Genomic DNA, 26,029 nt, shown 5'->3' with positions numbered 1-26,029 from the left:
CGCACACTCATTTCTAGCATCAAGAAGCTGGATCACCCCTTGGATTGGTTGCTTTTGTCACTTTGCCATCCTGCCTTCTTTCCAAAACTATATTTGCTTTGGCACAGACAGGACTGCTGTCACTACAGGATCTTTTAGTTTGGTCTTCTAAAACTCCAGAGATTTTTTTTTTTTTGTCTTCACACTGCTTACAGCCCCTATGAGAACAACATTATGGTTTTCCTTTATTTAGATCTTTGATATAACAAACTATGGTGAAGCAACACATTACTATGTGTCAGTTGTTCAGTAGAACCTGGTTCTGTATAGAGACAAGACTTATTTTAAATCTCAAGGTTTTGGTCTCTATATCTGAAGCCAAAGAACAGTAATTTTAAGGCAGGCTTTCAGGATTTTTTGCCAAACTATTGCATGCTAGCAGGAACCCTCCATTTGCTGTCAAAATTCACTTTGCTAAAACACGTCTGTTTCAGAGGCAGAATGTTCTTTATTCCAATGCCTGCAGAACTGCTTCCTGGAACTCTAAATGTGTCCTTACTCCTAAGTATTAAGCGTTTGTGCCATTTTCAGTGCAGAAGACAGCCGAGCATGCTTTGGGAGCATCCGTAAAGGATTGTGTATACATAGAAGCACTTAAGGGAAAGCAGAAGTCCTCTGCAATCTTAGTGCATGCTCTCCTTGCATTCTGATTTCATCTGTCATACACAGCCTGTGGTACTGTAGACTTGCACAGCTGAAAGGAAGTAGCTAAATAGGGTACAAGAGTCCTTTTACACTGTTGACCTAAAACATGGGGGCAGATGAGGACATGCATGTTTTATGGTTATGCTAGGGCCAAAATCTGGGCAAGTTCAAGTGTTTCTGTTGGAAAGATAATTTGGACAGCGCAGCTGTGCTGCAGCATGCTCAGAGGTTGTGTGGGGGAAATGCCACACAAGGATTTCTTTCCTTTTTGACAGAGTTTATGTTGATCATATATACTTCTACAAATCATTACTATATCCTAATTTCTTGTGGAGCCTGGAACTGTAGTATTGTACTAATCAATAGGTGAAGAAACCAGAATCTGTATCTTCACATGAAATCTTGCATGTGAAGTTAGGCCTCTTTGAGTAAAAAACCCCACACCGTTCTTCACCAGTGGTTTTGCTTTCCTGGTTTGATTGCTTTGGTTTCACTGCTATGACCTGAAGAATACCAGAGGGTGCCCAAGAGCTCTCACTCACAATGGAGGACTGCTTACCTTGGGATGCCTATGGAGCCAGTTCCTGCAATTAGGTGCCTGTTCCTATTCTTCCATCAAAATCCCATGCCCTGCTTCTGATAACAGCAGCCTAAGTGGTTGGCATTCTGACAGGCAATCTGTGTGAAGGCTTCAGAAACAAAAATATCCAAGCTCAGCAGCTGCTACACAGAGCTTGACCAGGCCTATGGAGGAGGCAGGGGAGAGGCCTGACAGTGGTTTGGTGGCAGGAGCCTCTGTAGTTGCTCCCCTTTAAGAACCAGTCTTGAGCCACTTGGTTATGTTTCATATTTTGTTCTCTGGGTGATGTGGTTGTTGCAGATGGTGGAAAAATCAGCAGCTGTTGCGTTTTGAAGGTGTGGTGCCATTGTTCCACAGGCTTCCATTTCAGCTGCCTCCCTGCCGTGGTCTAAACTGGAAGGATGCTCTGGAGGAGCTGGGGGCAGGGGGGCAGAGCAGGGGTGGCGTGCTGCCCAAGGCTGATGTTACTTCATAGTTCTCACATCCTGAGTGTGCTTGTCAGATCCATGCAAAGCTCTGGATCTGGGGGAGGGGAAAAGTGTCAAGCCCCCACACATCTTCAGCAGTGGTTTTCAGCAAGTGGCTCCAGGCTGCTCTCTTCTTGCATCACTACTTTGGTGCTGTCTGTGCAAGGACAGCTTGTAGTGTATTCCAGAACACTGCGTCCCTCTGCGAGCCGACCACAAGAGATGAACGACTGGCCTGGAGCTGCATTTTGGCAGGATATGAGACCCACGGTTATTGGTTTTGTACATGTTATTGCTGCTATGTTTATGAATTCGGTGGGGGAGAGCAGAGTTGGGGAAAGTGCAGAAGGAGAAATGTGCTGGGCTTCCCCTTAACTGTCTCCATGTAATGCTTGGAATGATCCTCTGGCACACATTCCTCCAAGCGTCTGAGTTTTTGTATCTCTCTATAACATTCAGCCTTGTACTCTTCGTTGTGTCATGCTGGATTAAATCCATGTCTAAACTACTCATTCCCTTCATGAGGACTGGGATGTAAATGTCCTCTTATTGCAGAGCAAAGAGAATAAAAATTTCTGCAATCTTGCTTTGTGTCCCTCATGAGGTCTCCTACACATGGAAGAAAGAGAGTGCTCTGATCTTGTCTTGCTGATTACAGCAGCTTTCAAAAATCCTCTCTGAAGGGGAATCGGGGGCCTTATGGGCTGACAAATATCATTCATGCAGCCCTTTTCTAAACAGAAGGGAAAGAAGTGGCTCCAGAATTCTGGATTTGAGTAAAACTTTAAAATGTACCATGTGAGGCTGCACACTGCAGGGAGTAGCATAGGTGTCTGCCCAGAATGCAGAGCAGTCTCCCAGCAAGGGGCAGCACTGCTTCTGGAGAGCAGCTGCCTTCTGCAGAGAGGAGTACTTCATTTTCAAAATGTGATCTGGTATGGCTGTACTGCAGAGCAGAATGGATGCTATGGGAACAGCTGGATCAGTTTGGTTCTGTCAATCCTGCCAGCTGAAACCACACCTCTAGTTCCAGGTGCCCACTTGATGTAAGAGTGTCAAGTGGCTTTAGCTGCCTTCCACCACAGATGTGCTGCTGGACTGCATCTTCCGCTGAGCTGAACAGCGCACAGATTGATACATTTCCATTTAGTGTAATTATATTGGCTAAAATAATATGGGAAAGGGGAATGAATTCCTCGGAGGTGGAAAAGGTGCTGGATTCAAATTGGAGTATTTTATTAGAGGCAAAGGTGCAAAGTCAGGATTGTGTTGTTAGAACAACATGCAGAGAGCCCCCAGAATGAAAAAAAAAAGATAAAAAAATCAGTAGGGTTCGATGATAAAATCGTTTTGTGTGGTCCTGTCTTTGATATGGTAAAGTACAACGATGGTAGAGTGTGAGAGAAGGAAAAACTAGAGTGTGCAGCAAATGTTCTTAGGCATAGGCTTGAGGGAGATAGAGCTGTTTTCCAGGATGCTGGAATGCCTTGCCTGAGATGAAGATGCATGGAAAGTGAGGGCCTGAAGCAGTAGGAACCAGATACATACCTGGGTTGAGAATCCCAGAGTTGAGATGTGCATCTTTAGTAGGTGGGAAGACGAACTCTTCACCAGGAGAGTTAGGTGCCTAAAATGGCACAAATCACATACAGACCAACCTTTGTCTCACTCCAAACCAGCCAAAAGAGCAGCAGGAGGAGGGAGCCAAGCTCTCTCACTGCTTATGTCCATGTAGGATCATCTCTGCCCATGACCATGGGGAAAGTACTGTTTTAGATTGTGGTGGCTTTGACATGTGAAGGATGAGGTTGTGACTTTAGGTTGTTCCTCAGTGCTCCAGTTCTTGGAGGTAGTTTCAACATCAGGGATGGATCTTGAGTTGGTCTTAGATTCTGTAGTGTTCTCACTGAACTTTACTTTGGGTCATAATATTTAATAATATTTGGGTAACTGGAGTATAGTTAAATCAGTGGGTCCCTTCTACAGTGACAGAGATGACAGCTTTCCAAGGAGTGAGAAGGGTAAAGGCTCTATAGTTTCTTGAATCTAAACTTAAAGGTCCCACACCCTCTTGTTATGTGTGCAGTGGTATCTATACCAAAATGAGAAAGTTGGAGTTTTCATTCTTGCTCAGCTGGACTTTTTCATAATGCAAGGGATTGGACTTCAAAAAGTAAGCAGGTGTTGAAAGAAAAATAGCAAAGGCAAAGGAATTATGTTTGTTCTTTCTAAATATTGCCCAATGAAAATGCTGGCTATTCATGTAAAATACATCTGCAGCAAAATACTGGGAAATTATCAGCACTTAGTTTGGAGAGTGCTGCCTCCAAGGCAGCACAAAACGTGAAACTGGCAATGGAAAGTCACTATGACTTAGAAACAACAGCAAAGCAGTTATTTCTTGCCCTAAGGAAGGGTGTGACTGTCACTGGGTTGTGTAAGGGAAAGTGGGAACACTACTATTAACATTCATGGTAAACTGCACAGTTAATCATCATCCAGCTAGTCCCTGGTTTCTTTCTTTTTCATTCTGAGGTAGAGGGTGGTGGTTAGGGGGCTTGTCATTGGAGGGAAAGGGAAATGGATTATTTAATGTGGCTTTCTTTATGACAAGGCACTAACATGACTCCCGTCTGTATTTAAATGCTGTCCCCAGGTTACGACTATGGCTATGTCTGCGTGGAGTTTTCACTCTTGGAAGAGGCCATCGGATGCATGGAAGCCAACCAGGTTGCTTTACAATTCGGTCAATGATGCTAGAAGATTTTTTTTTTGGTGGGGTGGTGGAAAGCCAGTAAGATTTTTGTGAAGGAAGATCTATTCTTGTATAATACACAACACCACAGTTTAAATGTTGTTGTTACCAGATTCTTGTATCAGGCTTGGGAATGCCAGCGGGAAAGAGCTGCTGGATAACAAGTGGTCTGTCCTCCTCCCTGGTGTGTGTCAACACACTGGCTGCAGTCAGAGGCTGGTGGCTGACAGACTCCTACTGCAGGTTTTGGCCCTGCTGTTTTTGTCCTCACTGAAATGCAGTTGGGAAGAGCTGTGCTGGCAGTAAATGCTTCCCCCGGCTGTTGGTGCACACACATGCACGTGTGACTGTAGGTGCATACCCTCATGTGCAGCTCTGAGTCAGCTGTGATTTGAGTGCTCCACTTTGCCATATGCCTTATGTGTGGGAGAGATGCTTAATTGTGCATCTCCCTCATATCCATCCTGTCCTTTGGCAACCCGGAGCTGCAGACATAAGGGCTACCCTTACGTGCAGTTGAGCCTGGTAAACCTGAACATTTCCAGCCCTTTTAATGGAGAAAATGAAATTTCCAGTAACTATTCAAGAGGGTCCTTTACTCTGATCTGGTATTTGAAGCTAGAGCTGTTGTCCCCATACAAGAGCAAGATGCATAAAATCTGTTAGAGAAAACATAGATTCCCATCTCATATTGCCCTCCTTGTGCCTTGGATCTGCAAATGATGGATCCCTCAATAGAGCCAACTTCTGATCCCCATTCCTTCACCATATCCCTTAAGTCTCCTCTGCTGCTTTCTTCTTCCTAATTTGCCTGAGTAATAATCCATATCAATTATCTTAAGCCTTTTTACCTGAATCCCGGGTCTTGCCATCATGGGAGGTGAGTTATGAGTCAGATTCAGAGCTGTGCATCTGCAAAAATGTACTTACATTTAATGAGTCTTCACAGCTGGGGTTTCAAAGGTCCCACTAAGCACTCACATTTGCCTCTATTTCCAGTTACAGAGGTGTTGCAACTTACAAAAATGTTTTACAGAAATAATTCTGTTGCTGGGAAGGAGCCTGGCACATTCCCACTGAGGTGGTGGTGAGGAGCAGAGAGAGAAGGCTCCAGAATTAATTATTACTTTTACCATCAGTGACAAATTTTATTTCCCCTTCAGTGTTTCTACAAGTCCCAATTTATTTTGTTGTCACTAGAGTATCTATAATGATAGATGACACTGCTTTTAACTGAGTGCCTCTCCATATTCTCTCCTCCATTCTGCTCTCATGAAATAATGTCTTCCTATGCAAGAGCAATTCCCAAGTGTCAGGGAATTTGGGAATCCCTCTTTTTCTGATTTTTGATGCCTGCTCTGCCCTTTCTCCCATTTGGAGTATATAGAATTGGGCAGGTGTTTTAACTTGATCAGATTTGGTCCATTGCTACAGCAGAGAGCCTGTAGGCACCAATCCTTAAACTGAATTGAGTGCCTGCAAGTGCCCAGTAAATCCCTGCACACACATGCATGGGAAGAAGCTGTGACTGGTGTTCCACTGCTGCTTACGTTGACCTCCCCAGCATCAGTTACAGCAGTGATTTAGGCTGGAAAATGTTTTCCTGTGCTTCCATTCCCTACTAGTGACAGGAGTTGAGATGCCAGCCATACACACCTGGGATGTGCTAAAAACAGGCAAGGTGTGAAAATCTTCCAGTTTTCTTCCTGTTATACCTGGCTCTGTGTGTGTGCAGAGGAAAGCTGGAAGATGGCGTGCTTGGAAGGGATCATCTCCCAAGCCTCCATATGGCAATCCTCATCATGTTATAGTAGACCTACAATAGTCAGTAATTAGAGAAGGCAGAAATGTGGGGTCTGAGATGACCTAAGCTACATGCATTTGGTCAGGAGAGCTGTAACTTCTGGATTGCCCCACATAGGTTAACTTGTCTAATCTGTCTAATGTTTTGATTGAACATGAAAAGGAGCCGTTCTTATTACCAAAGAAAAATTAAAAATATTTGTACCTGACATACTGCAAAGGAAATAGGTGACTTTAAAATTCTCACTGAGGCAGATAGAGATCTTCAGAAAGGGAGTTAGGAATTGTCCCTAGAGACTAGATATTCCATTTCAGTGACTTCCAGGGTAGAGTTGCAAGATCATCTCCTTAGACTGAGAGTCTGCATTTTTGCAAGCTGAAAAACCATAAATCTGTGTTAGCTAAGACACAGATTCTTTGATAGTTCAGTTATTTTCAGAAGGTTATCAACTGTCCCTGTCATATTCAGTCACTTGTGAGAGCATAAATAGCAAGTGACGTGCTGGTCTCTCACTAGTCAACCTGCTTCTTTCTCAGGCATCTGCAGGCTGGGAATAAGTAGCTTGTGCAAAACCAGCATTTTGACGCTGTTTCATGCCTGTTTAACTGCCCCTGCCTGAAGAACAATTTGCTACATCCCTATATTGTATCACTCTGATATTTTTTGTTTTACTCCGCACGTACCAGCGCCCACTTAAGATCATTGCCAGACTTGCAAACTACAGGTTTACCAGGTTCAACTCCTTCCATTCAGTAAATCTTAGCATGTATATGTGACTGCTGAGATTTGAGGGGGCTTTTCTGTTACGTACATTGTAATAAGGAAACACCCGTATTCTGTGTTGCCCTAATTTTGCAGGAGAGTTTCATTCCATGTGTATTCACTGTCACAGCTAAAGTAATGACAACAGGCTCCTTATTAATTGCTTTGACTTGTTGATTGTTGCATTGGCAACTTACTCCAGTGCCAAGGTGCCACCTAACATGCATGAACAGGGTTGCTGTTATTCCCAGTGTGGGAGCAGGGCTTCATGAGTGAGGTGCCAGGTGCTGGCTCTCCCCTTGGCTTTGTGGGGGCTCTGCCCCAGCAGGGCAGATGAGCTGTTGATTTGTTGTGCAGAGCCTAGATCCAGCCCTTGTAGCGGCCTCATGGTTGGTGATGCTCCTGGTGGCCTTTTGTTTCACAGTGGCTGTCACTTGAGTTGTGTGACACCTCTTTTTTTGTCTGCCATGAGCTACTTTTCTCTTGGGGAGAAAGTTGTTTTGAATGGAGAATGGGGTTTCTGTCTATGAAGTCTCCTAAATATTTTTCCTTCCCTTATTTTTGAAAGGATGTGGTGTGGCATTTGGTGTTTCTTTGACGTAGCCCCTGGTGTGGTAGTGTTCCTGTCTGAGGGCACCAGGTTGGCTTCTTGGAAGTAGCTTTGGAAATACATCCCATGGCTACTCTTGTCCATAGGCATTGGATCTTCTTGCATTCCTCCTTAATGTGTAGAAAAGAACAGACATAATGAGCATGTTACTTAGTGTGAGAAAATCAGGTGGGAAATTAAGTACCCTTTGTGTACTGTTGTGTATCATAAAGGCAGGAGATGGAGAAATGGAAGGAGCCTGTCTCTGCTGCTTGCATGTTTTACTGTTTTCACTGAGATGAAGCTGGTTGTTACACATATGGAAGCAAGAGGGGATTTTTGAGCTCAGGAACAAATGGCTGGTCTCAACTGACTGTAGTATTGTCTCCGCTCAGGCCTCAAACTTAGCAACACTGGCTGCATGAATATTTCCTAGATTGTATTGGTAGTAACTAACAATTTTGTAATATTTTCCTCCTATTTCTTAAGAAAGAGGGCAAGTGGAGAGCTATAGCATGAACTTTTTAAATGCATACAGTGTACATTATTGTGCAGGTCTCCAGGCATGTGCTGGAGTGATTGTTTGAGACTTGCTCTGGTGCCTTCCTGCACTGAGGCTGGCACTTGTCAGAGCAGCTTCCCTGCAGCGCTGTCCTGGTTCAGCTTGCTGAGCACACCAATGTCTCCACTCCCTGCTTGTTTTTTACTGAAGAGGGTAAGAGGGATTCTTACTGGATTTTGTGGGTGATCACTTGAGCAACTATAAACATCAACTGTGTGTTTCTCCTGCTCTGAGCCTATTTCCCTGTATCCATTCACTGCAGGGCCTTTCTTGTATTCTGTGTGAACAGAACTTCTGGTGCAGATCAGATTTCACAGGCTTTTCACTGTAGCTGTTGGTGTTAAAATCCACAAGATGCTGTGACAAGCAGGCAAAGCTTAGGACTTTCTGTCCTGAAAACATTTGCAGTAACAAGCCACAACTCTGTGCAGCTTCCCAATTAAATAAAGAAGGAGCATGTGCTTATCCTGAGAATGGAACTTCTCCTGTGACCTGTAGCCTTGGAGTATTTATTGAAGCCTGTGGTACAGGGAGTGTGTTGCAATTTGTAAGAGAAAATGTGTATCCAAGCATCAAAACTAATTGCCTTCCTTTTGGTAGAACATGCCTAATTGTGGAGTCTAGAAATTTTTTTTCTAGAGTCTGCCAGATTCCCCCTGTAATGGAAGATGACACCTGCCTCAAATGCATTTTCACGGGCTGTCTGGTATCCATCATTTATTGACTTAACAATGTTACTCCATCTCTTTAGCTTTTACCTGCAGCTGAGGGTAGTGGTGGCATGTCCACAAATACACTGAAATCCATTTGTGTGTTAGGCTAAGGATGCTGGAGATGGCCTTGCCTTTGATCTGTTCTCCTTGGATCCGCAGCTGGCATTATCGTCTGCTTTTTTTGTTGCATATTAGGTGTGTGGATTTTGCTCAGGTTTTATCATTAGCACACCTCCTTTTCCCCTGCTCTCCCTCTCCTCGGTGAAGCCCATCCTGCTTTTGACTGTGTGGATTTCTAGAATCTGCTTCTGGAGTCTTCCACTTTGAGTGAGGGAAAGGCTTGTATACTTAGGCAGTTTCTTCTGTAAACATCCTATTGGTTTGGGAAACATGCACATTGTGGAAGAATTTTTATGAGCTGCCTGACCTATGGAAAGTTCTCTCCACAGGCTAGTGGATGAGTGGATGTCCAGGCAGCAAAGCTGATTTGGGTTTTTTTGTATCTGATTCAAGTGTGTGACCTTGTCACGAGTTCACCCTGCTCTTACATCACGGGGGCTTGACATGTTGAGTCAATCGTTTTTCATTTCCCCTTGTGTTTCACTTATCACTGCATCATACCAGCATTTAACTGGGAGTTGTAAGCTTTTGAGATCTGTATGGAATCCTGCAGTGGGAAGCTCCTGGAGCTGGGCAGACACTTGCCTGTGAATAAGCAGCTGGATCTCCCTGCAGTGACCTGTGACAGGGCTGGGTGTGTGGGTGCACATGTGTGTATCCTGCAAGGAAGCTGTGATAAATGCATTGCCTGTTTGGAAGGACTGGTTTAATCTCTGTGTGCTGCAATGACCTTCCATGTGAAGAGAAGGGTGGCTTTTGTTGTAAAATGTAACTGTCAAAAAGTACCGAAAATATTTCTCCGGACCTTTTTCTCTTCTGTCTTCTCAACGTCTTCTGTCATCTCAGCTCTCCAAGCTGTGTGAATCCTCTTAGTCCCTCTTCCTTTGGCACAGAAGGTTGTAAGAGATCTTCTGTCAGAGACTTCACACAATCTTACTTTTATCCAATAGTAGCTTCCCATCAATGTGTTTTCTCCAGCCCTACCCAGATAAAAAACCTGCAACCTCCTTCTTGGCAGCTCTGTCCTGCCTTGCCTCAAGAAGCAAACCATTCTACAATGTGTTTTAAAATAAGTTCATTTTTCACTAGAAGAGTTGTGAAGCTGCATCTTCTTGCTCTCCTTGTGTGATTCCCAGCTTGCCATATCCCTCCACCTCCCTGCTCATATTCCAAAATCCTGTCCTTCTTTTTCCTTCATCCTCACCTTACCCATGTGGTGGGATCTGTATGTGTTTGCTGCTGCTCAGTGGGATTGTCCCAGAGGACAGTTTCTAGGTGAGCTGGCTGGAGTATGCAGCACATGCTTAAGTGGAACTTCTTCAGTGTCTCTGATTGCTGCTGAGGATGTGTGGCCCAGCAGGGTTATCTTAGGACTCAAATATTGCTGTATATTACAGAATTATCTATTCTGTGTGCTGAGGTTGGCTTGGATTGCTGTATAAATAAGTTGTTTCACATAAAGCATCACCCCCTACCCTTCTCTAAAATGAAACCGCTCTCCCTCCTGGCCCCTGCATTTCTGTTCTGGTGATGGGTTTGTTGTAATTTTTTGCCCATTGACATTAACAAATCTGTGTGATGATGTAACTCTGAAATAACCATTATTTCCCTATAGCTTATAAATGCCTTGTTAATCAAGTTGTTATTTGTTGGATTAGATGTTCCGTTTACAGTGCCAGGAACTGGAGAAAATAATTGTGATTTCCTGAAATTTGTTTAAATAACTTGGTCTGTGAGTGATTGACAAGACAGGTGTCCAGTCCTCTCTGGTTGATTGGCTGTGTGATCTGATATTTCAGTACTTGTGCTGCATCACTCACAGCTGCTGGGCAGGAAAAGGTTGGATATTCCTTGCACTGGTGGCTCAAAGTGAGGAACCACCATGGGACAGCCGGACCTTTGGGCACACCCAGCACTGATGGTATAAAAATGGGGGTACTTGGGGAAAAAGTGGAGTGTGTACCATGCATAATGCTTCTGCCCCTTCCGTAGGGGTAAAGTTGTGTTGTAGAGAACTCATTGGCAGAGCATTCCCCAAAAAATAGCTTTGGTTTGGTCATTTTCAGTACGCAGAACATTTTCCTGAGCGGTGAGGCATCTGGAACACTCATCTTTTGAATTCATTTCTAGGTGAGATCTTGCCTTGAGCTAGGAAAGATTTTAAGTAATCTTTGGATGCATGGGCAGGATACAGATGGCACCCTGTCTCTATAACTGTCAGGTCTCTCCTCCTAATGTGTTAATGGAATAATTGTGTGCCAGTGGGGAAATCTTAGTCATAGATTATGCTATATATACTATGCATAGGTGCAGTTTCACCTTAAAACAAAGAGCAGTGGTTTACTGCTGTGATCTTTCTCACAGACTGTATGTTTTGTATTGTTTGCATTCATCATTACTTGATTTTCTGTGAAGAGCTGTAGAAACTAAATATATCCCTGTGTAACCATTTGGAAGGTATGTACCTCGTAGCCTCATAGTGCTTCAAAGGAATATGGTAAATCAGGTGTAGGACAGATTGTGTGGTACTGCAGTTGATAGATTGTGTATATGGTCAGAAGGGGATTTTGGATTAGGATGTAAAATCCCTTGATCAAGCTCTTTTATGAAAGTAGTAGGACTCATGGCACTAATTTGCTTTGATGCTTTTGAAGTCATCCTTTAAGTAAGCTGGTGACTAACCAAACTGCAGCTGTACTCTCAGAAATTCCCTCTGTACTCTTAGAAGTGGACGGTGCTGATGATGTGAGTGAAGTGTCTTAAGGGAGATGAGCAGGCAGTGAGAGGGAAATGTCTGGACAGGTTCAGTCATGAATCAAGGCATCTCAGTCAATGCACCACAACTTTCATTTCCAGAGTGACACCATTTTCTATCACAGTTTTGCCATAATGGTTTGCACAGGACGCGTCACTGAGAATGAGGTGACATAAATTGTTGGGCTGAGTCCAATGAGTCCTCAGCCCAATTCCAGCAATGTCGAGGGGAACACCAGATCTGTTTTACAAGCATATGAGTCAGATTATAACGCTAGGACTCCATCTGGACTGTTTTGATAAGTGGGAGCATACCAAAATGTTGCAGTTTTCACTTGATGAGTCGTTGTGAGCTTCAGCCTCAGAACTGTTCGTTCATGCTTTTGTGCTGTCTTAGCAACGATTGCATTTCCATTACTTGATGCACTGTTGGTGTTGGACTGCTGAAACAGGAAGGTAAAATATTGACCCTAGATGTAGTAAAAAATGTCAAACTGCACGCTCCCTGAGGTTTAAAGAAGAAGGCAGAACCACCGTTTCCTTCTCTTCAAAGAAATGCCTATCCTTCTGTAGAAATTACGTATCTTCTGTGTGTATATATGGTTTTGATAGTGAGAGAGATCTGGAATTCCCCTCAGATGTGGATTTTAGTCTGTTTTCTTCCCAACTGAGTTTGTATTGGACCTTTTCAATTTAAGTAACAGAATTCTGGCTACCTGGAATTTGTGTTCATTCAAAAGGAGTACATTGCATTTTGCTGTTTTCTGCTTGGGTCATGAGAATCATGCGAGTAAAATATTAAATTCAGATTCAAGTTTGAAGATGCAAGATCAAAGCTCTGTCAGTCATCAACTTTTATTTGTGAATTTCTGTTTCCATTTGACTGTAACTGGGTTGTTAATGTTCTTGTCTAGAAATGAAATTATTACAGTGGAAAATGGGGGCGGCACGCCTAAGTGGGCTATTGTGTCATTATCCATCAATCACAGACAACAAGGAAACAGGTATTTAACACAGGAGGACACGGACTTATTTTCCACCCCATTCTCCTGCAAGCCACAGGGCACCTTCTAGACTCTTATTAAAGCTTTAATGCCTACAGAGAGCATAAGAAACACTGTGTGCTACAAGATCAGGAGTTTTGCTGTCATTCTGCATCTGTGCAGGACCAGGAAACACATGAGGTGGAAGAGCACTGAGAGTGCTGGCAGGCAAAATCCCTCTGCACTGCTGAGGAAAGACACCAACTTCCCCAGTCCTCTCACATAAGGGAGAGAATTTCTTCTTCCATCATATCAGAGAGCCTGTGAATGGGACAGCCACTGACAGGTCCTCAGTAGCACTGTGTGCCCAGCTTAGTGAATCCTGGCTACAATTGCTCTCAGAAGAGGGTTGTGTGGGAAAATCTTGGAGCTCTTTCGTACAAGGAGGCACAGGATGGAGGTGGGAAGTTCTTCCTGGCTTCTGCAGAACAAAAACTATCAGATGTAAAGGAGCATTCTGTTTGAAGGTTTATTTTGTGGTGCTGTTGCACTGTGTGTATGTGTTGACAGCTACCAGATGTTGCATCCAAGTGTCCTCCTGCGACTCTATAGCTTCAGGCCACCTGTAAGTTCAGTTAGTTATTCCTTCCATGGGATGAACAAACAGCTTCTGAAGGACAGGGGTCTAAAATCAAGCCTGTCATGCAAGGAATTCCATTTTTAATGAGGGTCAAAGCTATAAAGCTGTAAACATAAGGTTTAAGTATTTAAAACTCTGAAACTGTCTTTAGGACAAGAGAATGAAAGTAATTTTCTCCTGTTTTCATAGACAACAGGGGAAATCTTAGTTTTTTTGTGATGTACAGTTCATGTCTAACCAGGAAATTAGCAATATATTTAAATGGGCTTCATGAACCAGATTTGAGCCAGGATGGCATTTAAAGCCCAAGCAGACATTTGATGTACTTTTCCATCGAGGATCTCAGGAGCAGAGTTAACAGAGAAAGTAATTTTAAGTCTTAAAAATCCCAAGATGTATTTTCATACACTTAATACCAGGTTGAGAAGTCTCACTAAGAAGCTTTCTCACGGTGCAAAGCTGTACATTAATGATATGATGACTAAGGTATTTTACTGTTTATAGCCCTAAGTTTTTGAAAGTCTGATTGATTCTTCCCAACCTGTGATATCACTGGAGAGGAGTGCTGAGGTGGTTTGGATTTTTTTGGCCTGATGAGCTGTTGTTCTGTGCCTGGTTCATGTGGAACTGATGTGTCCACTGCCACTGCTGCCTTCTCTGGCTATTCCATTAACTCAGCTCATCTCTTTTTCTTCCTTCCAGTGTGTACTGAGCACATCACTGAACGTAAGAAGTGAATTCCAGACAGTTTCACAGACACTTCCTAATGACAGGCAAATGGTTGATCTATGTGGTTCAAAGAGGAGCAGCTGAAAGCATCACCTCTCAGGTGCTCCAGTGCTTGCTGCAGAGAGATGAGCAGCATACAGGGAGCTGCAGGCAGTACCATGTGCTTGGCTGCCCTCGGGCCAGTCCCTATCCTGAGCCACTAGGTATTAAATCCACAGGTATTAAAAGTCTCACAGGGGGTTCAAGTGACAGTATATCTGAGCCACCCACTACTGTGCAGTTTATCTGACTGTTTAAAGAGATGTCTGTGTGTGCTGTTTCCCTTTCCCAACCCTTAGGAGTTCAGCCATGCTGAGGCACTTCTGACACAGCAGGGAACTGTGTTCTTTTCCTTCCTTGGTGGCAGGGTTATCAGAGGGACTGCTGTTCTGCACACTCACTTCTCTGGCTCTACTGCCCCAAAGAGCTGAGGTCAGTCACCAGAGCCTTGGAGCCTAGAGAGTCACTACTTCTGCACACTGATAAGGCACTAAATTCCTGTCTTCAGCAGTTCTGGGAACTGACCAGGAAGGAATGATCTGAATTTACCTCTGGACTTTGTACAGTGCAGTTCCCTGAATTAACCTCTTAAACCTCAGTGCCCTGAAAAATGAAGAGATGCTGGATCCCACAGTGAGCTGTGACACCCACTAGTGTTATGTTGCACCCAAGCCAGGCTGGCAGGGAGAAACCATTTCCCTCCAAAGGGCTTGGAGAACTGTTTTCATGCTGTGTCAGGTTTCTTGGCAAATACTGACCCAAAAGGTTAAAGCAGCTGTTTTAAAAAATCAACAGCTCTTCCAAGAAGAGCTCTCAAGAGGCAGCATCTGCTCAGACACAGAAATCTGTACAGGTGGCAGCCTGAAGGTGGGCCAGCTGCCTTGAGGTTCTGTCCAGGTGTGACCATTAAGGAGCTGGATACAGCTTTTGGACAGGCCACCTCGAGGTCACAGTGATGTGCTGGGAATCATCATCATTGGGATGACACAGGTAAGTGTTGCACTGCTGGTGGCAAATGGCAGGGCTCTTATCCTTTGGGAGGCAGTATCAGACTCCCACTTTTGTCATTAACTGGGAGTTTAGGAATATTGAGAAATGATGTCTCTAAGGGTAAAACCCTCTTTTCTTCAGAGGTACTTCCTCTTTGCAGGGTTTTTGAGTCTTTTCATTTCAGCAGAGAGACTGTCCTGCAGGGAATTTGCCTGAGCACTGGCTGCAGAGAAGGCAATGCCAGGGAAGGCTGCTAAGAATGAAGTTGGGAGGTGTGTCTGGAGGAGCCTCTGGAGCACACCCTTCCCCATTACAGCTGGTGTGTTCTTACCAAACATTTGCTGCTGCACAGAGCACCCTGAGTTCTGTTCACCATGCAGGTGTTGGAATTGGTGTGTAATCCCATAGGTGCATGCTCCAGTGGAAGATCATGTGTTGTTTGTGTGTGGGGGGGTCTTAAAATGCTTAATTAAATAGCTTGAATTGTCTAGCAATAAATTTACCCGTTTAATGCAGAGCTTTCCAGCCTGACTTTTTTTCCACCATGATTTTACATTGGGATTGCTCTTTAGGGTTTTGGTATTTGTGTTTCAAACCTATGATTAAGGTGCTGGGTGTTTCCTCATTGTGTCCCAGCTTCCTTATGGCCATTACTAATTGTAAAGTATCCCTGAGGGAGGTGCACAGGAAGGTTCTGGACTGGATTAGTGCATTGTGCTAATGTGCTTAAGCTTTTTGTTGTTTAACAGTGAGATGGGATGAGATGACCTATGAGGAAAAAGGTGGCCATGTAAAAAAAAAAAAAATAGTGAGAAATATGTCCAAGCAGTAGAGCAGCATTTTGGAGAGAGAAGGGAAGTCCCTGTGTTGGGTGAGAAGGGGGTCTCTGAAGCAGTTGTTGTTCAAACATTGTCCATGCAGTAGCCCGTGATAAGTCAAGGAACAGTGATGAGGCAGAGCCATGTGGATCCTTACCTAGGGATCTGTCTATGAATAATGATATGTTAAATATTGAAATACTCTTTAAGTTTTGATAGTTCAAGTACATATTTCAAATAGAGGGTTCAACCTGATTGATACTTTTCTGAGCACGAAAGTGAGTGTTTGACTTAGAATTATTTAGGTTGGAAAAGACCTTTAAGATCAAGTCCAGCTGTTAAAGAAACTCACATGCATGCCCTCCTCCACTTACCTTGTTATATGGCCCTAACCATCCATGCTTCTCTTTAGCAGTGCAGTGGAAGCACAGCTAGTAACACTAGAACACAAAACATATCCCTCTTTGAGCTGTTGTCCCGAAATCCTCACTGTCTGGACTCTAGAAATCTTCTTCTGACTCCTTCATGCTGTAAAGGAAAGGCTTTCATTTTAAAATTTCCACTTTTTTTCCCACTGATCCTATAAGCTGATCTGCAAAAGTGCCCTCTTCAGAGGAGTGAGGGTAGCTGGAGGTTGGCATTAGCCAGGCAGAGATGCATTAGGGCCTTGAGTGGCAGGTGAAAGTCCACTTGGCTTCACTGGATCAAAGACAGCTTTCAGATGTGTTGAAATCTACTTAAAGGGTGAAATGCAGAAGCTATTCATGTCACCTGCTGCCCAAAGCTGGCCCTTGAGCATGTGAGGTCCTGAGCACACTGTGTGTTTTTTTCCCCAGCTGTGGCACATCGCTGTTACCTGTCCTAGAGCTGTAATTGAGAGCTTGCCTGTGCCCACCGTTTTGGTGCTCTCAGAGCAGGGCTGACAGTGCTGACAAGAAAAGCAAATGCTGTGTTTAAAAGATAAGCACTTTGAGAGTCCTAACTTGGAACTGAATTGGAGTTCAAAATTCAGGCATTAAAATGTAGAAAGCTGGCATAGTCTGAAAAGCAATTTCTGTGTGTATTTGCAAAAAGGATATCAGTGAGGGGAGGTGAGCTGTAGAAAGATACTGGGACTTGCTTAAAAAGGGTATGGCTGGTATCCAGGGAATTTAGAAACCGTAGGAAGAAAACTGGAGGTGTCTCAGCAGGCTAGCTGGGGTGTCTGTGGAAATAAAGTGCTTAAAGGATGCAGACTGGCACCTTCTGCTGAAGGACAAATAGCCTGGATAACCAGGCAGGAAGGGAGGCCTGAGGAGGGAGCAAGTAGATATGGAAGCTTGTGTGGCCTGGATGATCCCAGTGCTAGTGGGTAATGGGTTTTGAATAAAAGGGCTTCGAAAAAGAGATACCAGGAACTATCTGGGATAAAATAATCCGTATATAGCATCTTAATCTGTTACATTTAGCTACTGAATCTTTAGGACTCTCAGTTATCTTCCTAATGCCTCAGTTCTGTGTTAGTGGCAGTTTTGTTTAACATGCCCATCAGTGGTGTGCCTGAAGCAGTGTTCTGTCAGCTCAGGATGTATGGTGACAGCTTCGGGCTCTCACTCTCAGGCCTCCCCTGACCTTGAAGACCAGGAGCCCTGAGCATGCCATGCTGGTTAGCCTTGGATCACTGTTGAAATAAATGCCTTAGTGCTAAATGCTTCAAGGTGATGCCACGTGCTCTTCAGCTCCACAGTGTTCTCTTGATACCCAAGAGCCAAATATCCTGCTCTTTGGGTGACCACTAACACAGTGTTTACGTTGTCAGTTGTCATCTCAGTGTTAGTCTTGATGGAAATCTGTAATCATAGTACACAGCAAAGTTTTTTGGATCCATTTGGTGATGTAACAATTCCTCAGGGATCCACCACTTTTCAAACCATACTTTTCTCCTCTGTATCTTGAGTCTTCTGCCTTGGCTGTCAGCCACTCAGTAGTAGAGTGCTGGACACACTGCTAGATCAGGCCAATAAAAAGAAATCCCTGAGCTGCAACTGGTTTGAGAGCTCAGGAAAGAGGCTGGAGAGCCTTGAGGAAAATCCCACCTCATGAGGAGTTTGCTTGAAGTTACTCTTGCTGTAGGAAATGCCAGATTGCTGCAGTAGCCTGCAGCAGCCTGCATTGCTCTTGTTTCTCCAACTCCGTGTCACGCTCCGTTTTCTAGCTGTTTAATTAGAGATGGATTGTGGCTTGTGGGTTCACAGCTTTTCTCATCTGCTTTTTGTCAGAGGTAAGCAGATGTACTGCCTGTTGCTCTGTACAGTTGAGTCCCTTTTACAGCAGCTGCTGATGAGTTCAGGGATAAAAACTTCAACATATGGAAAATGGGATGAGAAGCCAGTTTCTGTGGCTGAGATGATCTTGTTCTGAAATGTATCTAGCTGGTCTCTTATCCTCCCAGGTGTTGGCCTTCTGCTTCATCCCAGGAAGGTGCTGCCTCCTGAATTCCACGAGTAACTGGGGATAGTTAGGGAGACTTTTGTGTTTGACCTCACCCTCCTGCCTAATTTGAAGGTGAATCCTATCAGGGAGAGAACCCTGTGCTCTCCCTGCCAGCTCCCACTCAGCATCTGTACAGTGCATGCCAGTGGAGTAGGATGCCATTATGTAACTTGCATTGTGTGGCAGTTGGGGGTTGTAAAATCTGCATTTCTAATCCATACTCAAGTAGGAGCAGAACCTGAAAGCATTCTGATCTGTAGTTCCAATTAGATGACCTGGCTTGTGCTGTCAGCCCCTTGTCTCCTGTGCTGTGCCGTCCAGTGCATTTGGAGGCCAGGACTGGAATATACCCTGAGGATGGTAGGAACTTTTTATTCTGGGAATTGCTGCTGGGACCAGGGGCATCCACTGCATTCCCAGACTGCCTCCTGGGGTAGTGTCTGAGCATTCCCAAGGCAACAAACATTAGTCATTAAAATAATTTAAAATAATTTTTAAACGACGGATGTATACTGATTTTTGAATAACCATCCTAATTATAGTAAATATGCATAAGAGGGCTAAATTAACATCATATAAACAAGGTTAATTCTTGTATTTTAATGTGACTGCTTTGCTGTGCTACCCATAAGCATTCTTTTGTCATAATCTTCATATACAATTTTTTATCTGTTTACAAATGGTATTTTCAGTTAATTTTTATCATGTTGAACCACATTTAGTCTTCCAGCTTGGTTATTACTCATCAAAAAGGATATCTGAACCTTTCAGTTCATGATACAGATATTTTTCATTTAATCAGACCACAAACAATATAAGGAAGTAATTAGCTGATGTGGTGTTTGGTTTGTGCATGAGCCAGCTGCTAAAGGGAGTCTGAAGGTGGTTCATTTGTGGTAGAGGCACCTCTTGCACTCCCCTGGGGTTGTAGCCAAGAAGAAAAGTTTGGCTTATTAATCCTTGTGGATTTGGGTGCTTGGTAGCTGAGCCTTGGTTCTCCAAAACTGATGTGTGCCACCCCAGGTGTGTCATCTGTAAAGGTGAGCCTGACAATTGCTGTTCCACTAAGTCAGGCACTCACGGTCTTCCTTGTGACCAGGGATGGTGGCATCCTGGACAGATGGCTGTTGTCATCCCCCTGGAAGAGCTGGAGCACATTCCTCCGCAGCAGTCCATGGTGGTGTTGGTTACTGCATCCACATCTCCATGGGGTTTCACAGTCCCAGTTGTAGCTGCTGAAGCATGACCCACACGATGAAATACTTGGAATGCTGTCAGCTTATTGTTTGGAGGCTCCAAAGTGAAATTTTGCTGAAGGTTTTAGTGTTTGGATAGGTTCAGTTAAAGCAGAAGCCTGGTATGATTTGAGGGAGTGGCTGTGTTCTGAGAGCTCTCCTTTCACATTTCCAATTTTCTAGGTCACTCTTGGATGCTCTAATTTTTTTTCAGAGAAACAGTTAGCAAAAGCTTTGACACTGATGATTTGTATTCTGTCATCTCAGTCTTGAGAGCAGAGAGATACTTTTTTGGCAAGTTCTCCCCCTCCTCAACCCCCAGTCATCATCATTAAAAGGCTGTCAACAAGCATGAAAAATCCCAGCATGCTAACTGTAAATGCTAATTGACAGACAAACAGCTGAAGCAGGGCCTTGTGCAGTGCCTGACCTGCAGCTGGCTGTCTCCTGGCCCTGGCAGTAGCTCCATAGGTTCCTTGGGAAGTGGGATCAGAGTGCTCAGTGCTCATGTACCTGCAGAGCCAGGCTGGGCTCTGTGCAGAGCAGTGCTGTTACAAACAGGGTAAACTAGAGGTGGGCTAAACCCATCCTCAAAAGTGCTTATGATGTGTCCTAGGGTGTAGTCTGGCTTTTTTCTCACAGGTAGGCCTACCTTCCTGGTATTCTTTAATGCTTCTTTTGGGGACAAAAAGCTTGGAAACTGCTTTAGTAAAACTAGCTTTGTTGCTGAAGCTCTGTGCCTTGCTGACACAGTCTCCAAAGTGCTTTTGGAAAGATCGTATCACCTGTGGATATCCCGGCTAAGGAGTTTTCTCCTTTTTCTTTCCTTCTGTAAAAGCAACTTGTTCCTGTGGGGTTTGTCCCTGCTCAGTGAAGAGCTTTGTGACGTGGCTGCGCAGTGTGTGCTCTTTGCAAACAGGCTTTATGGTTTCCTGGCACAGCTCTCTAGGACCATCTCATGGTAGGGTTGCTCCATGGATCCGTCTGCTGACAGGAATATTTACATACTTGGCCAAAGGGCAGATTTTTTAGTAGCTGAACTGGCTGGGACTGAATTGTATCACTTAGATTAGAATTCAGTGTTGCATCTCCAATGACCTCTGAGCAAAAAATCCATGTATAACTGTGTTTGAAAGGTATCAAACAGTAGCACAAATAATTGCTTCCAGCAGTAAAGTCCCGATGCTCTGTTTTGATGAATTTGGCAATTCAGAAAACAGTAGAATCTGTTCACACCCTTGGAAATCTGGGCATTTCCATGGCTGAGAGCCTGCTGTCCTAGTACTGCAAAGCCGTGCTGCCTTTTAAAACCCTTCACTGGTGAGTCAACTCTGTGTTTACTGCTAGTTATGAGGGGGAGGTTCCTGACTGGGAAGACCAGAGAGACATTTCTGTTTCACTCTGACTTAGAAAAAGCCAAGCTGCTCCAAAGTACAGGGTATTAAAAATACAGAGGAGTTAACAGGCATAGTGCAGGTTGGTGAAAAAGTCCAGGATAAAAATGCCTGAGTATGGAAGAGATATGGTACCAGACACAACAGGTGGCATACTTTAAGCTTACCCTTTCTTTCCCCCCTCAGCACTGTTCCCTGAAGTTTTTAGAAAATCTTTGTCATTTCTTTGTCAAGATTTGCTCAATTGGACTGAAATTTAGAGTATTAGCCAAAAATTTTTGCACAGTAAAGGAAGATCTACATGAAGAAGAGTAAGCAAAGACAGGCACTAAGGGAAATAAAGGTTCTGAAAATATTTGTGATGGAATCTAGTAACAAAATGGGAGAATGAGGAATTCAAAGCCACTGAATCCTGACAATGTGTGTCCTAAGTGAAATTTGGAGAGTTAATTTTGGACAGTTAAATGATGATTGCAGCCTTGAAAATTACTTTATCAAGAAGAAATCAGTAAGAGAGAGCTTGCTGAAAAAGTGAGCAGGCAATCAGCAGGGTGTTAGTGAAATCAGGGAGAATTATGCAAGTGACACTTTCTGCAGCCTCCGAAAATGGAATTTGCGGAAGGGACCAGCACCACCAGCACAACATGCACTTAAATACCATTTTCCATAAAACCAAAAATAATCCTCAGGCTTTCTGGCAAGGTTTGTCCTCAATGGCTGGTAGAAGGATGAAGCTCTGTGATGGATTGGCCCTGCCAGAGGAGATGTTCTCTAATTGAGGATTTCTTTTTTTTGTTTTGGTTTTTTTTTTTTGGTTTTTTTGTTTCCTGATCTCGTAGGCAGAGCTGCAGCTGCCTGCTGAGGGGCTGCTGTTCCCAAGGACTTCCCTGGGCCCATGAGGATGTGCACCCTGCCTTCTCCTTCTGCCTCTGCTCAGTGTGTCCAGAGGCACCCACTGGCATTTCTAGTCTCCTCTGGCACTGCCCATCTCTTGAGTGTGTGCTGGGATGTGGTGGGTGCCCTGCTTGGGTGAGGGAGCATGCCTGTCTCAGGGACCAGCATTTCCAGTGGGACAACACTGATTTCAACTTCCCTTTCTCACTTGTGTTTCCTGATATGCATTAAAGAAGGTGCAAAGCCTCTTGCAGACACGTAAGGTGAGCAATGTTCCCTGCTGTGAGTAGACCCTGAGCAGATTCTCCAAAGATGCTGCTGTGTGTTCTGGGTGCACACACCAGCCTTCAGCGAGGTCTGGGAATGGCTCAGCTTTCACTCAGGCAAAGGCAAATCCATGTTGGAAAGCCGTGCTTGAGCAGCTGGGTGGCAGAAAGAAACCCCCTCAAAGTGTTCAACATAGGCCTGATAGGAAAGAATGGCTTTGGTTCCTAAAGGCAGGATGTGAAGAGGAGAGGTGGTGGAACCCTGCTGTGTTCTTTCGTAGGAGTTAAACGATTGTTGTACTGCCACTCAGTGATTCCCTCCTATGAACTCTTCACTCCCACTTTGCATATTCCCTAACATCTCCCTCACGTTCTGCAGAACAGTTTATGCATAGGAGTATCATGACTTCTGAATAATAACTCTGGGAACTTGTTTTCTCATATTCATACTTTGCACTGGGGTTTTTGCATGGTGAGGCTACTGGGTCAGAGTATCTGGGAAACTTCTGACTCAGCAGAGGTCCCCAAAATAAGCTGGGACCGTTTACAGCTCCCTGACATCTGTCTGTGCTATCAGGCAGCTGCTCTCCTGGGATTTGGGAGACCTGGGTCTGGGACTCTTTATTGGTACCGAGTCTCAGACTGTGGTATTGGGAAATCCAGGCTGCATGGTCTGTCAGTGCCTCCAGTGACAGGATGTGTCTCCTGGCTGCGTGCATCTGCGACTTGGCCTGCCTGCATCCTGCCTGCCCAGGTATGGCCTGTTGTCCATGGCTGATGGGAGCCAACAGGAGTCATTGCTGTTCCAGGCAGGAGCCAGGGGACTTGTACCTCCGACCCATTTTATCTGCATTTCAGCAGAGCTTGTGGGTGTGTTGGCACATCTCCAGAGCATCACTTGTGGATCTGGAGGCAGTGTATCTGTGGGCAGTGGAGCCCCTTGAGCAGCCTCAGCAAGGAAGGGCTGGCTGCAGAGAGGTGGCTCTGCTGGCTGCAGGGCCAGTGGCAGATTTCTGGTGTATTTCTCTGAAGAAAAGCCATGGTTTTGTGACTGGCATGAAGACTAACCCAAGTACGAAAGTTCTCTCACCTGAGAGGATTTTTCCACTCATTCCTCCTCGAGTAGCTGTCTTGAGGCCAGCCTGGTGGCTGGTGTGAGGGAGTTTGTCCAGCTTCCCCTTACCAGCACCTGGACTAAAGCAGGTTAAAGCAGTTTCCCACTCTAGTTACTTGTCTCTGCTCTTCCTGGGAGGTGGCAAGGCCTCTCTTGCCTGGTTCCTCTGCAGCTAGCTAATACAGCCTTGTAGCTCCATGCTAGAGCAGGGCACAGGCTGTTTCCCTCCCACTTCCATGGCAAAGCTCCAGCTAACTGAACTGGGAGACTCTCTCCCCCTTTCACCCTGTTTCACTTGCAAAACCTTTAGGAACCAGAGCTTTCACCCCTTTCTTTGCCTCTGAGTAACCTTCATGTGCTGGGCACGTTCGTCATTTGCCCCCTTGTCTCAACAGGGAACTCTTACGATTGGTGGCAAAGAAGTGACCCTTGAATACACTCCGTGCCCAGAGTTTTGGCGCTGCAAACGTGTAAGTATGTGCTCAGAGCTCAGAGCTGTGTTGTGCTTCCCCTGCTGGCACCTGTGGTACTGGCAGCTCAGAGGAGTCTTAGATATTTGCTCGGTGGCCCACGTCCCTCAGAGTAACAAATACCTGCCCTGAAGCTCTTCCCCTTCTAAACTGTGCTTTTTCCTACCTTGTTTTTGGTCCCACCTCTGTATGCATGTTGCTCTGGTAGAGGTAGCCAGATTTTTTTATGCACAGAGCAGCCTTGTCCCTATGCAGTGATTCCTTTTTAAAATGTGGGAAAAATAGCGTGCAGATCCTTTCTCCTTAAAAACCACAACGAGACAGTGATTCTGCCAACCGGAATGGAACAGGCTTTGCTCTGGTTCATGTGTGTAACCACCCCTCTGCCTCACACAGGAACCTGTGGTCTAGCTGTGGCTCTAGTAAGTGCAGCAGGGGAGGAAGCATGGAAATGGATCCAAGTCTAGGCAGCATGAGCCAAGTCTAGTACATGCTGGGACTGGTCCATTTCTGGGAAGGCGCAGTTGCCTAAGGGTTGGTTTGTTCCTGTAGCCTCCCCAAGGTTCTCCCAGTACAGGAACTTACAGCTGCAACAGGCTGGAGGTGATTGCTGGAGAAAGGACAGGATTGTTGCCTGCATTCCCACTGACTGCAGGCTGAGAGGCTGCAGCAGGATATGAAGGGATTGGTTCTAATCAGTCCCACCTTGACCACTGGATCACCATGGGCTACAAGCTGCAAGCAGAGCTGTTGCTCTGCCCCTCATTCTGCTTGCAGCTCTCCAGAGCTGGAGACTCAAGTTTCAAGCTCTCAGTGCAGTGAGGTGGCTGCACTGTATGTCCTCACTGTTGCTGTGTGTAGCCATGGCCTGAGCTTTCTTGTGTCCCAGAGCATCCACAAAGCTTCAGTCAAGGAAGAAATTGCCGTGAAACAAAAGCAACGCATTTGTGAAGAGCTTAAGGAGGAAGTCAGGAGTGCTGTGTTTGAAGAGAGCTGTGAAAATGAGGCAATTGGCTCTCCCCACAGTGGCTCTAGGTGGGATAACCATCCAAGCCTGTACTGTTCTGCCTCTTGGTTAGCACACACCTCATCAGTAACTCTCCAAATTACATCAGTATCTACAGTTCAGCTCAGATAAGGACTTCGTCACTGCTTGAGGGGTGAGTTCAGGTTAGAGAATGCCAAGGTAACTTTGGACCCTTTAAATCAACATTGTGCCTAGCAGGGAGCTTTTCATCCAGCATCACTTGAGGGGGGAAGAGTCCCATCTCAAGGACTAGTGAATAAATGTGTGCTCAGAAGCTGTGTGAAAGCCCTGTTCCCAAGGCAAACCCAGCTGTGAGTCATATGAGCATTTACCTGCACTTCCAGCAAAGGCCCCTGCTGCCATTCCCTATCACTGTAACTTTTTCATGGCTGCTACTTTCTGAAAACATGCTGCAGAGGCTGGAATTCTGGAACAGGTTGTACCAACTGCCTTCAAAATCCGACTTCCTCATCTGTCCACCTTCCATTGCAGTGTAAGGTGTGTACTGTGGGCTACAGATCTTCCTGTTCCTATTGCAAGCTCCCAAGAGATGGTGAGTATATCTGGTCCCCTGAGCTTGGTAGTTTAAAGTTTCATCTACCCTGACAAGTAAGTTTTTCTTCTGGTTTCCCATGGCATTCCTCTTGGTGGACTAGCTGTGTGGGAGGATTGTTAGTTTTGCTTCACTTAGACCCTTTTTGCCTGTTCACACTAAAGATGTTACATGCAATGGGTCGCTGTCAGGTTCTCTGCTCCTGTGAGGCTTGGGGAGAGGTGTCTTACTGCCCACAGGCTTTCTCTCCTATTGTCTGTTATTGTCCTTTAATCCAAGGAGTTATAATTGTGTGTCCTCTGGCACTGTGAGCTGGTACTGCTCCCTGTAGGTGAGACTGCTTCCCTTGACCCACCTTCCCTGGGAGATGCAGCTGCATAGTTTTAGTGTTACTCAGAGACTCTCAGATTTGCCTCACATTTGAGACTCTCAGATTAAGATCACAATATCATGGAATCATCAAGGTTGGGAAGGACCTCTGAAATCAAGTCCAGCCATTAACCCATCATTGCCAAGACCACCACTAACCCATTCTCTAAAAACCACACCTACACATTTTTTGAACATTTCCAGACGTGGTAATCCTACCACTTCCCAAGGCAGCCTGTTCCAATG

At 44.9% G+C, this 26,029-nt stretch overlaps 1 protein-coding gene across 2 annotated transcripts in view; it reads left to right on the top strand.

Moving 5' to 3' along the window:
• The window catches only part of RBM6 (RNA binding motif protein 6), a 58,276-nt gene that overhangs the window by 18,246 nt on the left and 14,001 nt on the right, over window positions 1-26,029 (top strand). For both annotated transcript variants that reach the window (XM_062500637.1, XM_062500636.1), the window contains exons 6-8: window positions 4,388-4,461; window positions 23,760-23,834; window positions 25,354-25,414. In XM_062500637.1, coding sequence (XP_062356621.1) covers window positions 4,388-4,461; window positions 23,760-23,834; window positions 25,354-25,414 — 210 coding nt within the window. The remainder of the gene's footprint in view (window positions 1-4,387; window positions 4,462-23,759; window positions 23,835-25,353; window positions 25,415-26,029) is intronic.

Source organism: Cinclus cinclus, chromosome 12 (genome assembly GCF_963662255.1).
Source record: "Cinclus cinclus chromosome 12, bCinCin1.1, whole genome shotgun sequence".
In the NCBI taxonomy this organism is placed as follows: domain Eukaryota; kingdom Metazoa; phylum Chordata; class Aves; order Passeriformes; family Cinclidae; genus Cinclus; species Cinclus cinclus.
Note: the sequence above shows the minus strand (reverse complement) of the source record. Positions and strands in the feature narration are given on the sequence as shown.